General features: G+C 44.0%; 1 protein-coding gene across 2 annotated transcripts; it reads right to left on the bottom strand.

Moving 5' to 3' along the window:
* Nucleotides 1-532: 532 nt before the first annotated feature.
* Nucleotides 533-3,138, bottom strand: LOC147632966 (uncharacterized). Of its 2 annotated transcripts, XM_086805965.1 has the most exons (2): nucleotides 1,347-3,126; nucleotides 533-1,175 (listed from the first exon to the last, which is right to left on the bottom strand). In XM_086805965.1, the coding sequence occupies exons 1-2, from the start codon at nucleotides 3,016-3,018 to the stop codon at nucleotides 667-669; spliced, it is 2,181 nt and encodes a 726-aa protein (XP_086662091.1). In that variant the 5' UTR covers nucleotides 3,019-3,126; the 3' UTR covers nucleotides 533-666. The 2 variants fall into 2 exon arrangements, with proteins under 2 accessions (XP_086662091.1, XP_086662090.1); XM_086805964.1 differs by having other exon boundaries at nucleotides 533-3,138.
* Nucleotides 3,139-17,316: the final 14,178 nt, after the last annotated feature.

The following is a 17,316-nucleotide window of genomic DNA, read 5'->3' as shown; positions in this document are numbered from 1 at the left end:
AGAATCCCCTTCCTTGCCAGCATCAATAACATGCATGTGGCCTCTATGCATAAAGGAAATCCTGTTTGTCTTGTACTCTTTGCGAGGCTCAAGCCTATGATGCCATGGCTTGCCAAGCAATACATTGCATCCATTAGGTGGTGAAACCAAGAAATGCTCATGATCAAGGTAACCCTTGATATGTATGTGCAACTTCCCAATAAGTGGGGTAACCTGCACCTCTTTACCAACAAAGGCAGCTTCTGCTTCAATTTGAGGCCCCATGTCCTCAACCTCAATACCCAAGGCGGCTGCCATCGGAATAGAGATGCAGTTATCTGTTGCACAATCATCAATTATAAATAGAGCGGACTGATTCTTGATTTGACCCCATGCTTTGTATACCATCCTCTCTATTACATCATGCTTTGTGTTTCCCTGCACATCGGGAACTGCATGCACATTTGCCTTGGTTTGCTTGTCCTCATGCTTTGGTTTGCAGTTGGGGTATTGTCTAAACATGTACTCTTTGCTGCCACAAGAAAAGCAAGAGCATCAAGAGTGTCAAAGCATTAGAAGTTTTAAAAGTTGTAAGGCTCGCTCTCGTAAAGAAGCACTCACCAGTCCATCAAGATAACAACCAAAAAGATAAAAGCAAGGTCCTGCCTCCTGAAATCAATGTCTTACCTAGCACAAGCAGAAGTCAGTGAAGCTTGGCCTAAAGACATGCCACTCATTCCCATGCAGACGGGGAACCAATCCATGATAAATTAGTTTCCAAGAATCATCAGGTATGTGGTAAGCCACCATGCCAGTCCACAGCCGCAGGTCCGGATCACAGATGAGAAAGTTATAGTCCTCCTTGATACCTAAATTCAGATAAATAGTGTCTCCTGTCATCACAGTTCCATCCACATATAATATGCGAACATCTTTGGGACCCCGTCCTCGATAAACTTTAAACGGGTTCCATGGTGGGCGCCTCATCAACTTCTGCTTGATCTGTTGAGGCATAGGAGATTTTGAGATCTTGTTCCATACCCCAGTGCTCAAGTCCAGCTTCCAAATAGCATAGCCAGCCCGCCGGCCCCTTTTCAAATATAGCTCGATGGCCTTCCTGATGTGTTCTTCTGATTCATTGGTTGAGATCTCTTGGTCAGGGATGGGCTGGTAATGTCCCGGGGGGGAGAAGCGAGCTGCACAAAAAAACCCATTGCAATTACTTGCCAATTTGAATGGAAAATCCATTCCACGTTCATAGCTTAACCTAGGTGCATTGCTTTCCGGAACTCGTGGTGGATTGTCTCCAAAATCATCCTCAGAAGATGAAGCAGAGCCTAAATCATCTTGGAAGTATACAAGCTCACCAGTTTCTATATTGTGAACCATAGTCTCTAAGCGAGCCTGCCGATAGTTTCCAGTGCATAGAAAGCCCTTGCATATAGTATAACAGGGCCACTTTCCTTCACCTTCAAGGGCATCTGTAGGGGGTATATACCGCATGTTCTGCAGGTAAGTTAATTTCCAAGTTCCTGTGTCTGAAGAGTACCTGTTCACTGTCATCCTCAAGCCACCATCTTTCTCCCGCGGAGTTAGGAGGCAGACTGTAAACTTGTCATTTTGCACTTCTAGACGAACTGTCCAGTCCTCTCTCCACTGTTTATACTCATTGTAAGTGCAAACTTCTGGTGGTAACTCTTTCCATGACCTCGTGAATGGATTGACAACACAGAAACTGAGCCTTTTCATTTTATCCGAACCCCCTGTGGTATTAGACCTTGCAAAGGTCTCGGCCTTGAAGAGGCAGAGAAAGCCATCTTGCACCACACAGTCGGGAGGAAGGAATAGCTGGAACTTCTCTGGAAGAAAAGAGAGCCCTATTTTATACACTTTGTTTTCTTCATTAAAGTAGGAGATATCTGAGGGCCGGGGATGGCAACCAGGACAAAGCCTTCCAGGCTGATATTCTAGGGCACATATCACATCCGAAGCTCCAGTATAGCCTACTTTTCCTTCATAAACTGATACTTCTCCATCACTCCCTAGATTTCCCGTAACATGGCTTGATTCTCCTTTACCATGACCTGATTTTCCTTTCCCACAATCGGATTCTTCTGCATCAGAACCTGATATTCCCAGACCTGATTCTTCTGCATCAAAACCTGATATTCCCAGACCTGATTCTTCTGCATCAGAGCCTGATTTTCCTGCACCATGAATTGATTTTCCTGCAGCATGAGCTGGTTTTCCTGCACTGTGGCCTGATCTTCCTTTACCATGCCCTGACTTTCCTGCACGGCAACCTGATACTTCTGGATCATACTCGGATTTTCCTGCACCGTGACTTGTTTTTCCTTTACGGAGAACTGCTTTACCAGAACCATGACCTGATTCTTCGGCCTCAAACTCTGATTTCCCTGCACCCTCACCTGACCTTTCTGCACCTTGACCTGAGACTTTTGCATCAAACCCTAATTTTCCTGCAACATGGCTTGATTTTCCTGCGCCATGGCCAGCTTCATCAAACCCTGATTTTCCTTCACCATGACCTGATTCTTCGGCATCAGTTTCTATTTTTCTTGCACCATAACCTGAGTTTGCAACCTCGAAACAGAATTTCTTGAACTCACGAGAGGAGAACAAGGCGAGCCAAGTTTTGCATACCACAGAGAAGCGGAACGTGGCGGCAGGCGGCACCATGGCCAGAACTCTTTCCATGACCCCTTGGGGCAGCCGTTTCCATAGAAGGGGATCCATGTCCGGCTTGCTGGAGAACGCAGGTACGAGCTTTCCGTGCAGAACTTGAACAAGGAAATGAGGCTCCTCATTAGCATCATCTGCATTGCATTCTTCGCAGCGACCAGCATTGTCATCGCCATCATCGTCCGATTTAGGGTACAGCTCCCAGCTAGGGCGAAGGCGTTGGCCATCGAAGGAATCCCAATCTGAGTTCCAATCTAGGTTGCATTCTTGGGGACCTTTCACAACTCTTCCCATGAGGTCATCATCATCCATGCTGTCAGATTCCGAATCCGCCATAGCTTGGGGCCTGAGAGGCGAGGGATCTTTACCTCACACAGCAACTCAAGATCGGGGTGTGGAAGCCCAATTGTACAGGCCAATGTAGATAGGCGGCATCCCAAATGGTGTATCATCATCGTCGTCATCATCTATAAATATATAACTTGTAACCTGCCATGTGGGTGGTGAGCAAAGCAGAGCCCCACTTGGCAAGAGAAGGAGATATCTTTCACCTAACTAGTGTCGCGACCCGTCTCCGATGGGCAAGAAGCATTTTGCATTTTCAAGGAAGCATTTTGCATGCTAGAGAACGCAGGTATGAGCGAACTTCAACAAGGAAATGAGGCTCCTCATTAGCATCATCTGCATTGCATTCTTCGCAGCGACCAACATTGTCATCGCCATCATCGTCCGATTTAGGGTGAGCTCCCAGCTAGGGCGACGGCGTTGGCCATCGAAGGAATCCCAATCTGAGTTCCAATATAGGTTGCATTCTTGGGGACCTTTCACAACTCTTCCCCCATGAGGTCATCATCATCCATGCTGTCAGATTCCAAATCCGCCATACCGTTTACATCCAAAATTCGAAGCCGCCAAAGTTGGTTCGAACTCAAGTATGTACAGCTCCTAACCATCTTCAATCTCCTTCAAAACACAAAATTACGAATACTATTTTTCTTAACTTCAAACAACATAATACTTGAGATAGACAAAGAGAGAGACAATGACATAGATAGATAAAGAGATATACATATATATATATATATATATATATATATATATAGAGAGAGAGAGAGAGAGAGAGAGAGAGAGAGTGAGATAAAGGAAGGCAGAGTTGAAACATGTTGAGAGATGGAAGAGAGAAGTATTAAATTTGGAAAAATAGAAATTATATATATATCGCCAAAATGAAGAGCCAAATCTAAAAGTTGGAACACAATTTGGCCCTTGATCAAAAAACATCATCCCTCTCACAAAATCTCTAAGCAACTACCTTGGCTTCTAAAACACGGCACATCTTTTTCATAATTACATTGAGTCGATTAACAGATATCTTTAGACTCAATACCTCCACGCCTAATGCACGCACTTGATCTTTTAGAGAATCTGTGTTATTTACATTGCCCATTACATCCACATAGACATTCCCCAATTTGAACATGCATGTTCTCCATGAAAGAAATCATGTCTAGTTGGTTTGCCTCCATGCGACCACTACTGTCATGGGACGCGATGGAGATGATGAGTCAACTCATCTCTCAACGTATCTCCCCTTTGGCTGCCACTTCCACGAATCTCATCCCAAAGGGCATCTAAGTACTCCTTGCAAGCAACTGAATTTTTCTCAGTGCGGTCGCATGTATCCGTCGCAATAGTTTGAAGACGTTTAGAGCTTGTTTGTCCAGATGGAGACCTTGATCGAGCAAGGTGCTTTGCAGCTCGAACATTTATCAACTCAGGCGGCGTAGACAAAGCTACTTCTTCATTGCAACAAAAATCATCCACAGTCACTACATCTTTGGAGCGGTTGTTACTATTTTAAAGCTCCATTTGCTAAAATCCAAAATTAATATCTATGTATCTTTGCCAACATATACCCAAACCTAGTAACCTACATGTATACCACAACAAAAAGGAGAACACAATGATACATATATTTGTCTATGAAAGGTTTTATTTTTCTTTTTTAAGAATGTTTATCAATTAATAAAATATTCTAAATGCATATGTTCTCCAAGGCTACAACAATGTGTATATTATATATTCTGAACAATCTCAAAGGCAGAAGTCTAAAAAATGAGAGGTTTCTAACATATCAATATTACACTAATATTTGCAATCAGATTATCGACAACAAAACACTCATAAGATAGAAAGAGATAAAAAAAAGTATCTTGATATACACAATCCTCTCTCCGCCTCTCTCTCTCGGCCATGGCCCAGACTTGGAACATGGAAATAATGACGCTCAAACTCGGTAACCAAATTCACCCTTTCCTCAAAGGAAAGAGTGCTTCTCATGTGCTAAAAAAATGCAAGTCACCTCTTCCATCTGTCAATCATACATACAATTATATAAGTAATTAGAAGCATGAATACTATATACGTCGATGTGTGTCAAATATACTAATGCGAATACATTGTGTGTGTACATGGATGTTTGGACCTATACATTTGGGTGCTTACCCTTTGTGTGTGTACATGTGCGTTTAATTAAAGACACATAAGTACACACCCTTTTTCTTGCTGTGTGAGTGTTTGAGAGTTTCTCAAACTAATCCACTCTCCCAAGGTGCAAGTGCAACTTGGATTCTTATAAACCTACTATACAAAACATTTGGCACAATGCACTCTACAAAGATAACCCATAAAAATCCTCCCAACGAACAAAAAAACTAAAGACATGCAAAAAAAATCCTACCTTTCTTTTACTCACACACACACACAACAACAACAACAACAACCACACACACACACACACAAATAAATATATATATATATGATTATTACACACATATAGATATATAAGATAATTATATGTGTGTGTGTGTGTGTGTGTGTGTGTGTGTGTGTGTAAATAATTACTACACACACATATAAAAGATAAATATAATTACATAAATTTAACATATATATATGAGTGTATATATACATATATATACACATATATGTATATGTATGTATATATGCATACATACAAATGTACATAAATACATATATATATATAAACATAAATATATATCAACACATACACATAAAAGATAAATATAATGCAAGATTTAGAGAAGAAGATAATGGACCTTTGTTAAGTTGATGCATGAAAAGGATAATAATGTGTTTATTAATACACATGATGAACATTATCACCATGAGTAGGAGGAGTTTTTTTATATATATACACATACATATCCTTACCCCAGCTTGACTACTCTCATGTGTATGTACACATGTGCACGTGAACGTGTGGGGGTGTGTGTGTGTGTGTGTGTGTATGGGTGTGTGTGTGTGTGTGTGTGGGTGTGTGCATATATGCATGTATGTGTCCGCATATATATGCACATGTGTGCTTGTGTATGTACACATGTGCACGTCACGTTTGGGTGTGTACGTGTGTGTGTATTTATGTGTGTGTTTATGTACACACACAAATAAATAACACACACACATACATATATTATACACACATATATTATTCAAAAATCCTAAAACACACACACATACACACACACACTCTATTCACTAACTTTAAAAATTAATAAAACTTTCAAAATAAACTCTCTCTCTCTCTCTCTCTGTGTGTGTGTGTGTGTGTGTGTGTGTGTGTGTGTGTGTGTGTGTGAAGCCATGTGTAGTTTTTTCCATGCTTCGTACTTCTCTGGTTGTTTTACAAGTAACTTACCATCTTCATCTCGTGGTGGAGATAAGAATTTCCTAGCCTTCGCTCCCCCAAAACACGGTTTGCATGGTGAATTTCCACTCTTTCCTGACTATTTCTCGTCCTTTTTTATTTCTACTTGCCCCTCCCCTCCCCCCCTGGTGCAATCCAACATCAGACAAGACTTGTTCTACCTTCTTGCATGTTGCATTAGCATCTGAAGCAGGTTGCATCTTGTAGGCAAAATCTCTCTCTCTCTCTCTCTCTCTCTCTCTCTCTCTCTCTCTCTCTCTCACACACACACACACACACACACACACACACACACACTTACAATTTAAAACACACACACATACACACACACTTACAATTTAAAACACACACACACACACACACACACACACTTTCAAAAACCCTCAAACTATTCACAAAGCTAAATCATTCATAACACATGCAAACCCACAAAATACAGACTCTCTCTCTCTCTCTCTCTCTCTCTCTCACACACACACACACACACACACACACACAATTTCTCAAACCCTCAAACGACACACACATACACACACCCACTATTCACTAACTTATAAAATTAATAAAACTATTCAAAATACTCTCTCTCTCTCTCTCTCTCTCTCTCTCTCTCTCTCTCACACACACACACACACACACACACACACACACACAAACACACACACACACACAAATATATATAAGATAATGATATATATATATATATCAACACATAGACATAAAAGATAAATATAATGCAAGATTTAGAGAAGAAGACAATGGACCTTTGCTAAGATGATGTTATGGGAAGTTGTGCCCTATATGTAGCCCACTCCCCAAGGAGTGAAGTGAGCATGTGGGATAAAAGCCTTCGCCCTTTCCTCCATAAGCAAATAGGCCTTCACCCTTTCCCCCACAAGGAAACAGACTGTTTTGAGGACCACAGGAGATCTGGATAGGCGAACACGGTGCTGTAAAGCACGCTAGGACCCTTTAAACGATATGCTCATTTCGAGCTATCACACGCCCTAGTTCAGGTTCGATCATAAGTAAGGGGGTTAGAAACAAGTTAAAAACAATACAAAAACAAGTAAAAACGGGGTGTGAAACACCTAAGAAACCACTTGTGTGGACTTCAAGGGTAGTTACCAACGCCCGTAGGGTACCCACGTCACATGCATCTACGCTCTGGTCGGGTGCTAGAGTCTGAGCCACTAGAAAGCGTTTCAGTTTACGCAAGCTCACACCATCCCTCCACGTTGGCATCTTGGCCTTCGGGGCTGGAACCCAAGGGAGTGCAACCCAAGATCCACGAATAGTGGATAGAGACTCGTCCTCTGACTCAGAAGCCATGGAAGGGCACCCTACCAAGAACCCTGAGGAGACAAGCCAAAACATGTCAGTTTGGGCCCCACAACCTGGATCTAGCATGTTTAGTCGTCTAATAGAGACCTTTAGTAGAGCTACACGCTCTGAACATGCGGCAAGCAAAGTAAATGAAGAAGGAGGGATAGTGGATTCGCCATTCCATGTAGACCCTACCTTCCCAAAGAGTATCCATGTGGATATTCTACCTACTTTGTTTAATGAGGGCCCTACTGAGCTGCCACCTTCCGATGCTCTTCCTAAAGTAGAGGTCCCTAGAAGCCAATCCATAAGAAGTGACATTGCGTCCACTTCAAGAGAACCGTTTGGCACACCAAGTCTAGATGGGATATTTCTCAATGAAAATTGGGAATATGATCTACACACAGAGACTCTAACTGACCTATACACGGGTTACACATACCATGTAGGTTGGTTAGAACTCTTACGATCTACATCTAGCGCCACTAATCTAGAGGAGCAACAACAAATGATATGTGAGGTTATTCATAGAATTATCCAAATTGAGAGGCAAAATAGGGGAGTGAACTTAGTTTCCACTGGCCCTATGAGATTTTGGATACGGGCAAGGCCAAACAACCAACCTTATCACAATTGGAGACTCCCTCGATGAGTCCCATAGACCCTTCGTATGTTGTTTCGCCTGGAGTCTCAATGCAGGTTGAGCCCACGAGCAGTAACTTTAGCTTTCCAACCTTGGCTCAACTTTCGATTAGGGAATCCACAATGCCTACCCCAATGATGAGCATGACGAAAAGTGCACTTGTTACCGCTATAGTTAGTACGACACCGCTACCTAGTGGAATAGTACCTACAACAGTGCGTGCCAGTGCCTATCGACCCTATGTACCTATCGCTACTCATGCTCATGTAGCTCCTACGCCTCTTAGTATGCCAATGGCGTATGCTCCACGACCGTCGTATCACAACCCTTATCCAAGAGGAGCTAGGCCTAGCCACATATCATATCCTACGTCATTTGCCAACATACCCAGACCAACGCCAACTCCTATCAGCCAAGCTATCCCAGAAGTGCCTCCACCAGCTATGCCTGCTCACCTAGGTGATCTTGCAGCGTTTGCTCAGACGATCGGGCGATCTATTGCGAAAAACATGCGGGGTATGTCTGAGAGAACCTAGAAGCAAGGCAGTACAAGTGGCTAAGCTCACTCAAAACTTCAGTGGTAACGAGGATGTTAGGAAGCACATTGAAGTCTTTGAACACGTGTGTGATTCCTTGGAAGAGCACAATGAGCTGCATAAGTGTAAAGCCTTAGGCTTAACCTTGAGTAGTGGGAAGGCCGGAGATTGGTATCGAACCTTAAGGGTTGAAGAGCGCTCTCACTACCCCACTCTCAAGAGATTGTTCTTGAAAGAATACATACGTGAGGGTGTGCTTTGGGGAGTAGCATCTCAACTCCAAAAAGCTGAACGTGAGGAAGGAGAGTCAGTGAGAGACTTTATAAGTCGATTGAAGCATCTAAATTCTCGCTGCACTCCCGATGAGCGCTTCAATAATAACCAACTGATAGATTCATCCGAGGATTGCGCCACGAGGACATATACAATGGCCTAGTCATTAGAGGTCTTACAACGTGAAAAGTAGTCACTGCCAATGCAATCCAGTTAGAAGACAACTTGATGATTGCAGGTAAAAAGGTGTCTTCGGAGACAAAATCCGTGTAAGGTTCCCCCCCTTCCACAAATAGGGGAAACACTTAAGATAGTCCACTAAGTCTTATCTTGGAGAAAATTTCCTACTCATCGACACCTTGACCATGTAGAGATTCAAGGATACGATTCATAGGTAAGATCTAGTTCTATCCCGCAGAGCAGGGAGAGCGTGGTCTTCTAAAAATCAAATCACCCATAGGGTAATTGATCATAATTTGGGTAACTACTAGTCTTGATTCCTAGAGACAACGCTTTTTTCCTCATCCATGCAAGGCACAACCGCTGGCCTAGTCTTCTAAAATAGAATTGCCCAAGAACTTAATTATCTAGCGTACGGCTTTCACTTAATCTGTTGGAAAGCTACCCAACTAATCGGGTCCACCCGTCCGTAGGATGGTGCCGTCGGGGCATTCCATCCTCCCACTTTCCACCCTACTCACGCGTCAATTTGTTTTCTAATTAATCCGACCATACTGTTTGACATAAATAAACATGTTCCTTAATTAAGGCCCTTCTCAAAAGGTTTATTAAAACAGCCTTTTTCTACAATACAATCATACCGAAGACAAGATTTATAAAAACAAAGTTTAAACATGAATGAATTTCATACAAGCCAAACCGACTCTCTTATTCTTTTCCTTTATACCGCCGATGATCTAGAATTCGGCCTTCCAGCCTCTACATGCTGGGCAAAACCCTACGGGACCATACACCTCATCGTCGGCCGCTGGCAAGGACTCAAGCCGGCCTGTCGCCCTCTCAGGCTCCATCGCTCGATCCTCCCGCCCCTCAGAGGGGATGTCTGCGCACTAGGGTGGGCTAATTCACCGCACTAGCATGGGCCCTCAGAACTAGGCAGCATCATAATCACTCGCCTCAATCGGCAAACCTCATTCTCCCAATGGTATGAGGGATACCATGGACCAACTCCGGGCCTTACTAACGTCTCCGCCGTCCGGCTACACAAGCACAAGAACGGGGCAGCGTCAAGGCAGGGAGAAGTTGTACCTGTACCTTAATTTAACCAAGATAACAATCCATTTACTCACTAAACCATAGGACTAGGATCCATGTCACCTTCTTAAGAAAACAATCCTTTTCACAAAGATTTTAGCATTTCAACTTGAGATTGCGATAAGACATTCTTTATTAAGGCATATGCTATTGTTTAAAAGAATACAAACTTTAAATAGTAAATCAATAAAATAGATCACTAATTAAAAATTAATAGAGAAGCCAGGGCCATACCTCAACCCCTAAGAATGATATATAATTGATAAACAAAATATGTATATACCTTATAGAAATTTATCGTTTATCGTTGCCTTTGCTCGTTAACAATTTTCAGAACTTGACATATGAGAATAGAATCTTCTAATACCTTATCTTTGATTGAAATCATCCAATAATCTCCAAGCTTTATCTCCTCTTACTCATACTATGACTCTTCTCTCTTTCTAAGGTCTATGGCAAAATAGCCTTCTTCTCTTACAGGGCTACGGGATACTATTCTTTCTCTAAAAGAAAAGCTATGGAGTTTTGGTCTCTTCCTCCGAAAGACCATAGCAATCTAAGCTTCTTTTCTAAGATATTAGATAAGAATGAAGGGATATATACATCTCAAACTCTAGGATTACCTTGAGGCTACTTGCTGCCTTCTCATAGTTTTCTCTGTGTAGAGACCCTGACAGAAACAGCAAATTGTTTCGACCATAACTCTCTGATAAAAACTCATAATATGGTCATATAACCAGTCAAAAGAACGGGAAGGCATTTGGTCTACAAGCTAGCATAGACAGAATAGGCAAAAACGTTTGTATATAGCCACAAACGTGCCATCTTTAAAAACGCGTTGTTTTTCCATATTTTTAGTATGCGTGGACTCTAAATGTATAAAAGTACTCTAAATATGACCTCTTATCACCTAAATTCGAAATTCTATTTTTGGAGATACTTATCTCTTAATAGAACTATTCTTATGTTCTTATTTCTTTTGAATTTTTGGAGCTAATATTTTTAATCTAACACTTTTCTAATGTTTCTAGCCTTGTTGTCTCACTCTTCTCTAACTACACTCTCTTTCTTTGTTGAATTCTATATTAAAAGAGACACATACATACATGGCTTGGGAGGGACCTTACAATCGTCCCCACTTAAAAGATTCGAGATGTCCTCATCTCGCGAGCTAGGGTAGTATCTAAGTAAATCCTCTTGTCTCTTTAAAAGTGGTGTCCCCACTAGGTAGAAATCTTCTTTTATCTAAACATTGTTCCGAGTCTCTTATTTCCTGTGTTTGGCTCGTTTTGTTGTGCCTCCAAAAGGTCTATTATTCTAAAGTTAATTGGCCTTATTATCCTAAGTTTATGCATCCATATACCTCTCATATGCTATGAACCTTCGAATTCCTTATTCTATACCCCCATGTAATATGGTACTTAACAAATTGTCATGGAAAAACGTAAGGGAATCAATCCTTTATGCAATCTAACCTATGATAGCAATTTCATAATCTTAGTATCGTCTTGTAGAATAGCTCTATTCATCATGCACATTACTTCACATGAATCTTGCACCAATCCTCTTCTATTTACTCATAGAAATACTTGTTGAATTCGATTATCTTTAACCCTGCTATCTCTATTTCTTGACCTAATTTTTGCTCTAGCTCATGATTCCTTGTAGCCAGGGGTGGGCTTGACGTTCCTCTTGAATTAGGAGACCTCTTCTTGATTAACATGGAAGGACTCATGTCCTTCTTGACACTTTCTATATATATAAAAAAAACTTTATCACAGTCTCTGGCTATAATTATGGCTTCTGAAATAGAGGATGGTTTCACATTCTTGATGAGGTTATTCAAAGGTAGATTAAGCTTCCAAATGAATCGATGGAGAAGAGTTGCCTCATCCATCTCTAGAGCAAATCGGAGAAGTTTAACAAAAGTTTGGTGGTATTCTTTTAGGGTCTTTCCTTCTTAGGTTAGCTCCAAAAATTCGTTCATTTTATCCTCTCGAAATCCTAGATGACAAAATCTTTCACGAAGGTGTACTTTCATGGCATCTCATAACTGATTCTAGCTCCAGTGGTTAGATTGACAACAATGCTTCCAACTAATTTGGCATTTCTTACGATTTTTAGACGCGAGCAAGGGTGAGCTTGCTTCTTTCATTATATCCATTAAAAGTTCAAAACTATCAAATACTTATTATAGCACCACATTTGAAGGTAGTCAGGATTAATACATCTGAGACCTTCATTTTCTTGAGAATTACACATCTGGTGCCTTGGGATTAACACATCCAAAGATTATCAGGATTGACATATCTGAGATGATTAGTTTTTTGAAAATTACACACCTAGTATCTAGGGATTAACACATCTAAGAGCATGATCCTTTGGGAATTACACATCCGAGATTCATGTTGTCTCAGATGGGTTCTAGATCTTGGATGATCGTTCTAGTGTAAAGCATCCAATGGCATTCACACGCCAACTATTCATACCTTAATGGAGTTATAATCTTAATAATTTAGAATATGCAAGTTAATGAGATATACCCTGAAAATTTCTCTAAACAAGTTTCGGTCTATCCTTCTAGTCATTCAGTCTATCCTTCTAGTCATTCACTCTCTCACTAGTTTCTTAATTTGATCACCCTATATTTTTCCTCACAAAAGGTTTTCTCCCCAATCTTATCTCTCAAATTTATTGTACAAATATCTTGCGTGTGCACCCCCAAGATACAAGAACAATTTCATAGGATGATTCTCTCAACATGTGAGGATATTCAAACAACTTCTATGGCCAGTAGAGATGATTGATTCGTCCTCATATGATAAACAATCACTCGTTTTAATCCCTTTGATAGTTAACCTTTGAAAAATAAATCCTAGGAACTAAGATCGGCTGTGATACCACTTGTAAGGTTCCCCCCCCTTCCACAAATAGGGGAAACACTTAAGATAGTCCACTAAGTCTTATCTTGGAGAAAATTTCCTACTCATCGACACCTTGACCATGCAGAGATTCAAGGATACGATTCATAGGTAAGACCTAGTTCTATCCCACAGGGGGAGCGTGGTCTTCTAAAAATCAAATCACCCATAGGGTAATTGATCATAATTTGGGCAACTACTAGTCTTGATACCACTTGTAAGGTTCTCCCCCTTCTAAAAATAGGGGAAACACTTAAGATAGTCCACTAAGTCTTATCTTAGAGAAAATTTCCTACTCATCGACACCTTGACCATACAGAGATTCAAGGATACGATTCATAGGTAAGACCTAGTCCTATCTCGCAGGGGAAGCGTGGACTTCTAAAAGTCAAATCACCCATAGGGTAATTTATCATAAATTGGGTAACTACTAAACTTGATTTCTAGAGGCAACGATTTTTTCCTCATCCATGCAAGGCACAGCCGAGCTGACCTAGTCTTCTAGAATAGAGTTGCCCAAGAACCTTTTTTTTTTTCCGAGAAAAGATCCTTTCATTAGTTATGTAAAAAACGCCCGTAGGGCTACAAAAGAGATCTCTCCTGCTCCTAAAAGAGAGAAGAGCAGTGAATACATCATGGCAGCCCGGGAGACTCTCCCTAGGTGCTGCAAAATACAAGCATTAGTCTAAAGAACTGAGCGGCTAAATCATACAATAGGGGGGGGGAAGAGCCAAACAGGTGGCCTGTAGTGCCAACGGGGGGATCCCGTGTGTAGGGTGTAGAACGGGCCGCAGCGCCAAGTGGTGTGAAAGGCCTGGCGCCGTAAGATCGCCTCATCCGAGTCTCCCCGGATGCGGTCGTACTGTCCTCGCAGGGTGTGGATCAGCTCCTGCCAAATCCCCCGAACAGTCTCTGCTGGTGGCTCTAATCTCCCCTCAAAGACCGAAAAGCACCGGGCCCTCCAGGTGAACCAGATGGTGAGGCTGCTGAGGAGCTCCCATCGTAAATCCCTCTCCTGTGTCCAGCTGGCGGACGAGAAATCCGGTGCCGGAACCAGGCGAGGCTGGCCCCTAATAAATCTGATGGCCTGACTGCCCTGCTCCATCTCATAGCCCATAGCAGGCCCTGACGAAGTCGACCAAGCAGCGGCACCCCACGTAAACATACCCTCTGGAGAGAGGGGGGCCAGAATACGCAGCATCCGCAGCCAAATCTGCTGTGCCTGAGGGCAGTCCCAAAGGCAATGTCTCTGTGTCTCCATAGGGTGGCCGCATCGGACGCAGGCCGCCGAAAGACCGCTGTAAACAAGCCAAGTGCCAACTGCTGAGCCCCTGTGGGCGACCAGCCACTGAAAAGCCGAGATCCTGCGGGCCTGTCGACTAGCCCAGAGCCGAGCCCAGAAATCCTCCAGGAACTCCTGTGATAGTCCCTGCAATCGCCAATGCCCCGCTGCCGCTGGAGAAACCGTCCTCCTCGCCGTCAAAATATACCGTCCCAGCCGAACAGTATTCTGGAAAAAGGTGATCTCTGTGGCCTCAAGGGATGCATAAGGATCATGCCACTCGTACTCCCCGGGGTCCCACTGTAGCCGGGCCAAGGGGCGCGCTGCATATGCCCATATGCGCCAATCCGGGAGCACGTCAGCAGGGTCGGGGTCAATATGCCACTTCCGAGAAGCGGCAGCCACTCCCCGAATCCTCTGAAAGGTGCACTCTGCAACCAAAGGCGACTCCACCTCCACTCTCTGGAGTCTGCCCTCATCCTGAATCTCATAATAGAGGCATCTGCCATCCTCAGTCCAATCTGGCATCCCAAATACCGCACTGCTGTGCCTGGAGGAATCCATCTAAAACCGGGGTCCGGGCTCCATGCCGGAGTGGGAGCACTACTGATCCAAAAGGCCACTGTCTTGCGCCAATTAATCAATGCTCCCGAAGCTGCACTAAAAACCTGGAGCGACTGCTCTGCCCGAATAAGATTGGCCTCTTGGCCATGCAAAAATAAGCCCGTGTCGTCTGCAAACTCAGCATCAAGCAAATCCTCCCCCCGGACTGGGAGCTGAAGTCCTCTCAAACCAACCTCCTCTGCCGTCAAATACATACTCATAGCCTCCGCAAAGAAGAGAAAAAGGAAAGGGGCGAGAGGACACCCCTGACGGACTGATCTGGTCAGCTCAAAACTTGGCCCCCGACCTCCTGCAATCAGCACCTGGCTGCGAGCTGTGGAATACAAAGCTGCCACCCCTCTGATCCATCCTGGCTCAAAGCCCAGGCGTAGCATAGTGCCCTCTAAGAATCCCCAATCAACTCTATCGTATGCCTTCTCAAAATCGAGAAGCATCACGACCAAGTCCTCGCCAAGAAACCTAGCTCAGGCCGTCGCCTCCCAGAAAGTAAAGATGTTGTCAAGGATACTGCGCTCCTTGACAAATCCTGTCTGAGTAGCATGAATCAACTCCCCCAGGAAGGGCTGGATCCTCAAACTCAAGGCCTTTGCTAAGACCTTGTAGACAGTATTGAGGATCGTAATAGGCCTCCAATGCCGAATGTCATCCGATACTCCCTCCCCCTTGGGGATAAGATAAATCAAGCCCTCTGAAAAGCTCTGCGGCATCACCCCAGTGTCCAAAACATGCTGAAAGCCCCTGCGGAGGCCTGGCCCCAAAAGGTCCCAATAGCGCATAAAAAAGGCCGGCGTCAGTCCGTCCTCCCCTGGGCAACTATGTCGCGGCAGGACCCTCAAGGCCTCAGCAAGCTCAATCTCTGACAGAGGCGCACCTAGAACTGTGCGCATATGGTCTGTGACCCTCCTCTGCACATGGGCCCACACAGTCTGTCTGCACACATCTCGATCCTCAGTGGCTGGCTCCGCTGAAAGCAGGTCACTATAAAAAGCAGTGGCAATGGCTCTGATCTCCCCGATCTCAGTAGCTATCGATCCATCCGGTCTACCAAGCTGGCGAACTCCTGCTCGCGCATGACGAGGTCCAGTGATCTCAAAAAACTCCCCAGTCACTCTATCACCAAGCTGCGTCCACTGAGAGGCCTGACGACGATAGTAAAACTCATGTCTCTGCTTCTCTACCTCTCTAACCTCTTGGCGTGCCTGGCTCAGCTGGGATGCCACCCACTCACATGCAGGCTGCTGCTCCTGAAGGCGCTGTAGCGAAGCAAGGCTGCGTCTCAGCCGTTGCTCTTGCTCGCGAATCTCTCCCAGTCGTGTCAAAGCCGCAGCGTGTAGAAAAGAGCTAAGATCAATGAGTCCCTGGGCACACTGGCCCGCTGCATCCTGGTCAGAGCACTGACTATCATGCCAGATCCTCTCAATGTCCTCAGCGAGACTGGGATCTGCAAGTACCCTCTCTGGGATCCTCAACTGCAAGCTGGGCTCCCGTGTCCCCTCCTCCAATGTCAATATAACTGGCGCATGATCTGAAAATGAGGTGCCAGCAAGAATGCCGACGGAGCCCCCTCGCTCCCCTAACCAATCGCCCACATAAAAGCGATCAATCCGAGATAGATTAGTCCCTCCCTGCCGGCGATCCGACCGAGAGAAACTAAGACTGTCCTGAGACCGGGAGAAAGCCCCATGCTGCCATGCATCAGTGATCCTCAGTGACATGCAAAACCGGTCCCAAGCTGCAAGCTCCGTGCCGTGCACTGTAACATGACTGCCTCCCACCCTATCTGCCGGGTCCTCAAGCATGTTGAAGTCTCCCCCAACACACCAATGTGCGGCCTCTGGCAATGCATCTGTAACCTGAGTCCAGAACTCTGCTCTGGCACTAGCATGATTGGGCGCATAGATGTTGAGCACACCCAATAGCTCATCATGCATCCTCAGAATGACATACTGTGCTCTACCAGGCACAATGATCCCTCGATCCACAATGGCATGCCGCCATACATCTGCAATAACCATGCATACTCCTCC

This window comes from Cibotium barometz, chromosome 12 (genome assembly GCF_041138505.1).
Source record: "Cibotium barometz isolate CiBa-2024 chromosome 12, ASM4113850v1, whole genome shotgun sequence".
In the NCBI taxonomy this organism is placed as follows: domain Eukaryota; kingdom Viridiplantae; phylum Streptophyta; class Polypodiopsida; order Cyatheales; family Cibotiaceae; genus Cibotium; species Cibotium barometz.
The sequence above is the reverse complement of the archived record's forward strand: the minus strand, read 5'-3'. Positions and strand labels throughout refer to the sequence as shown.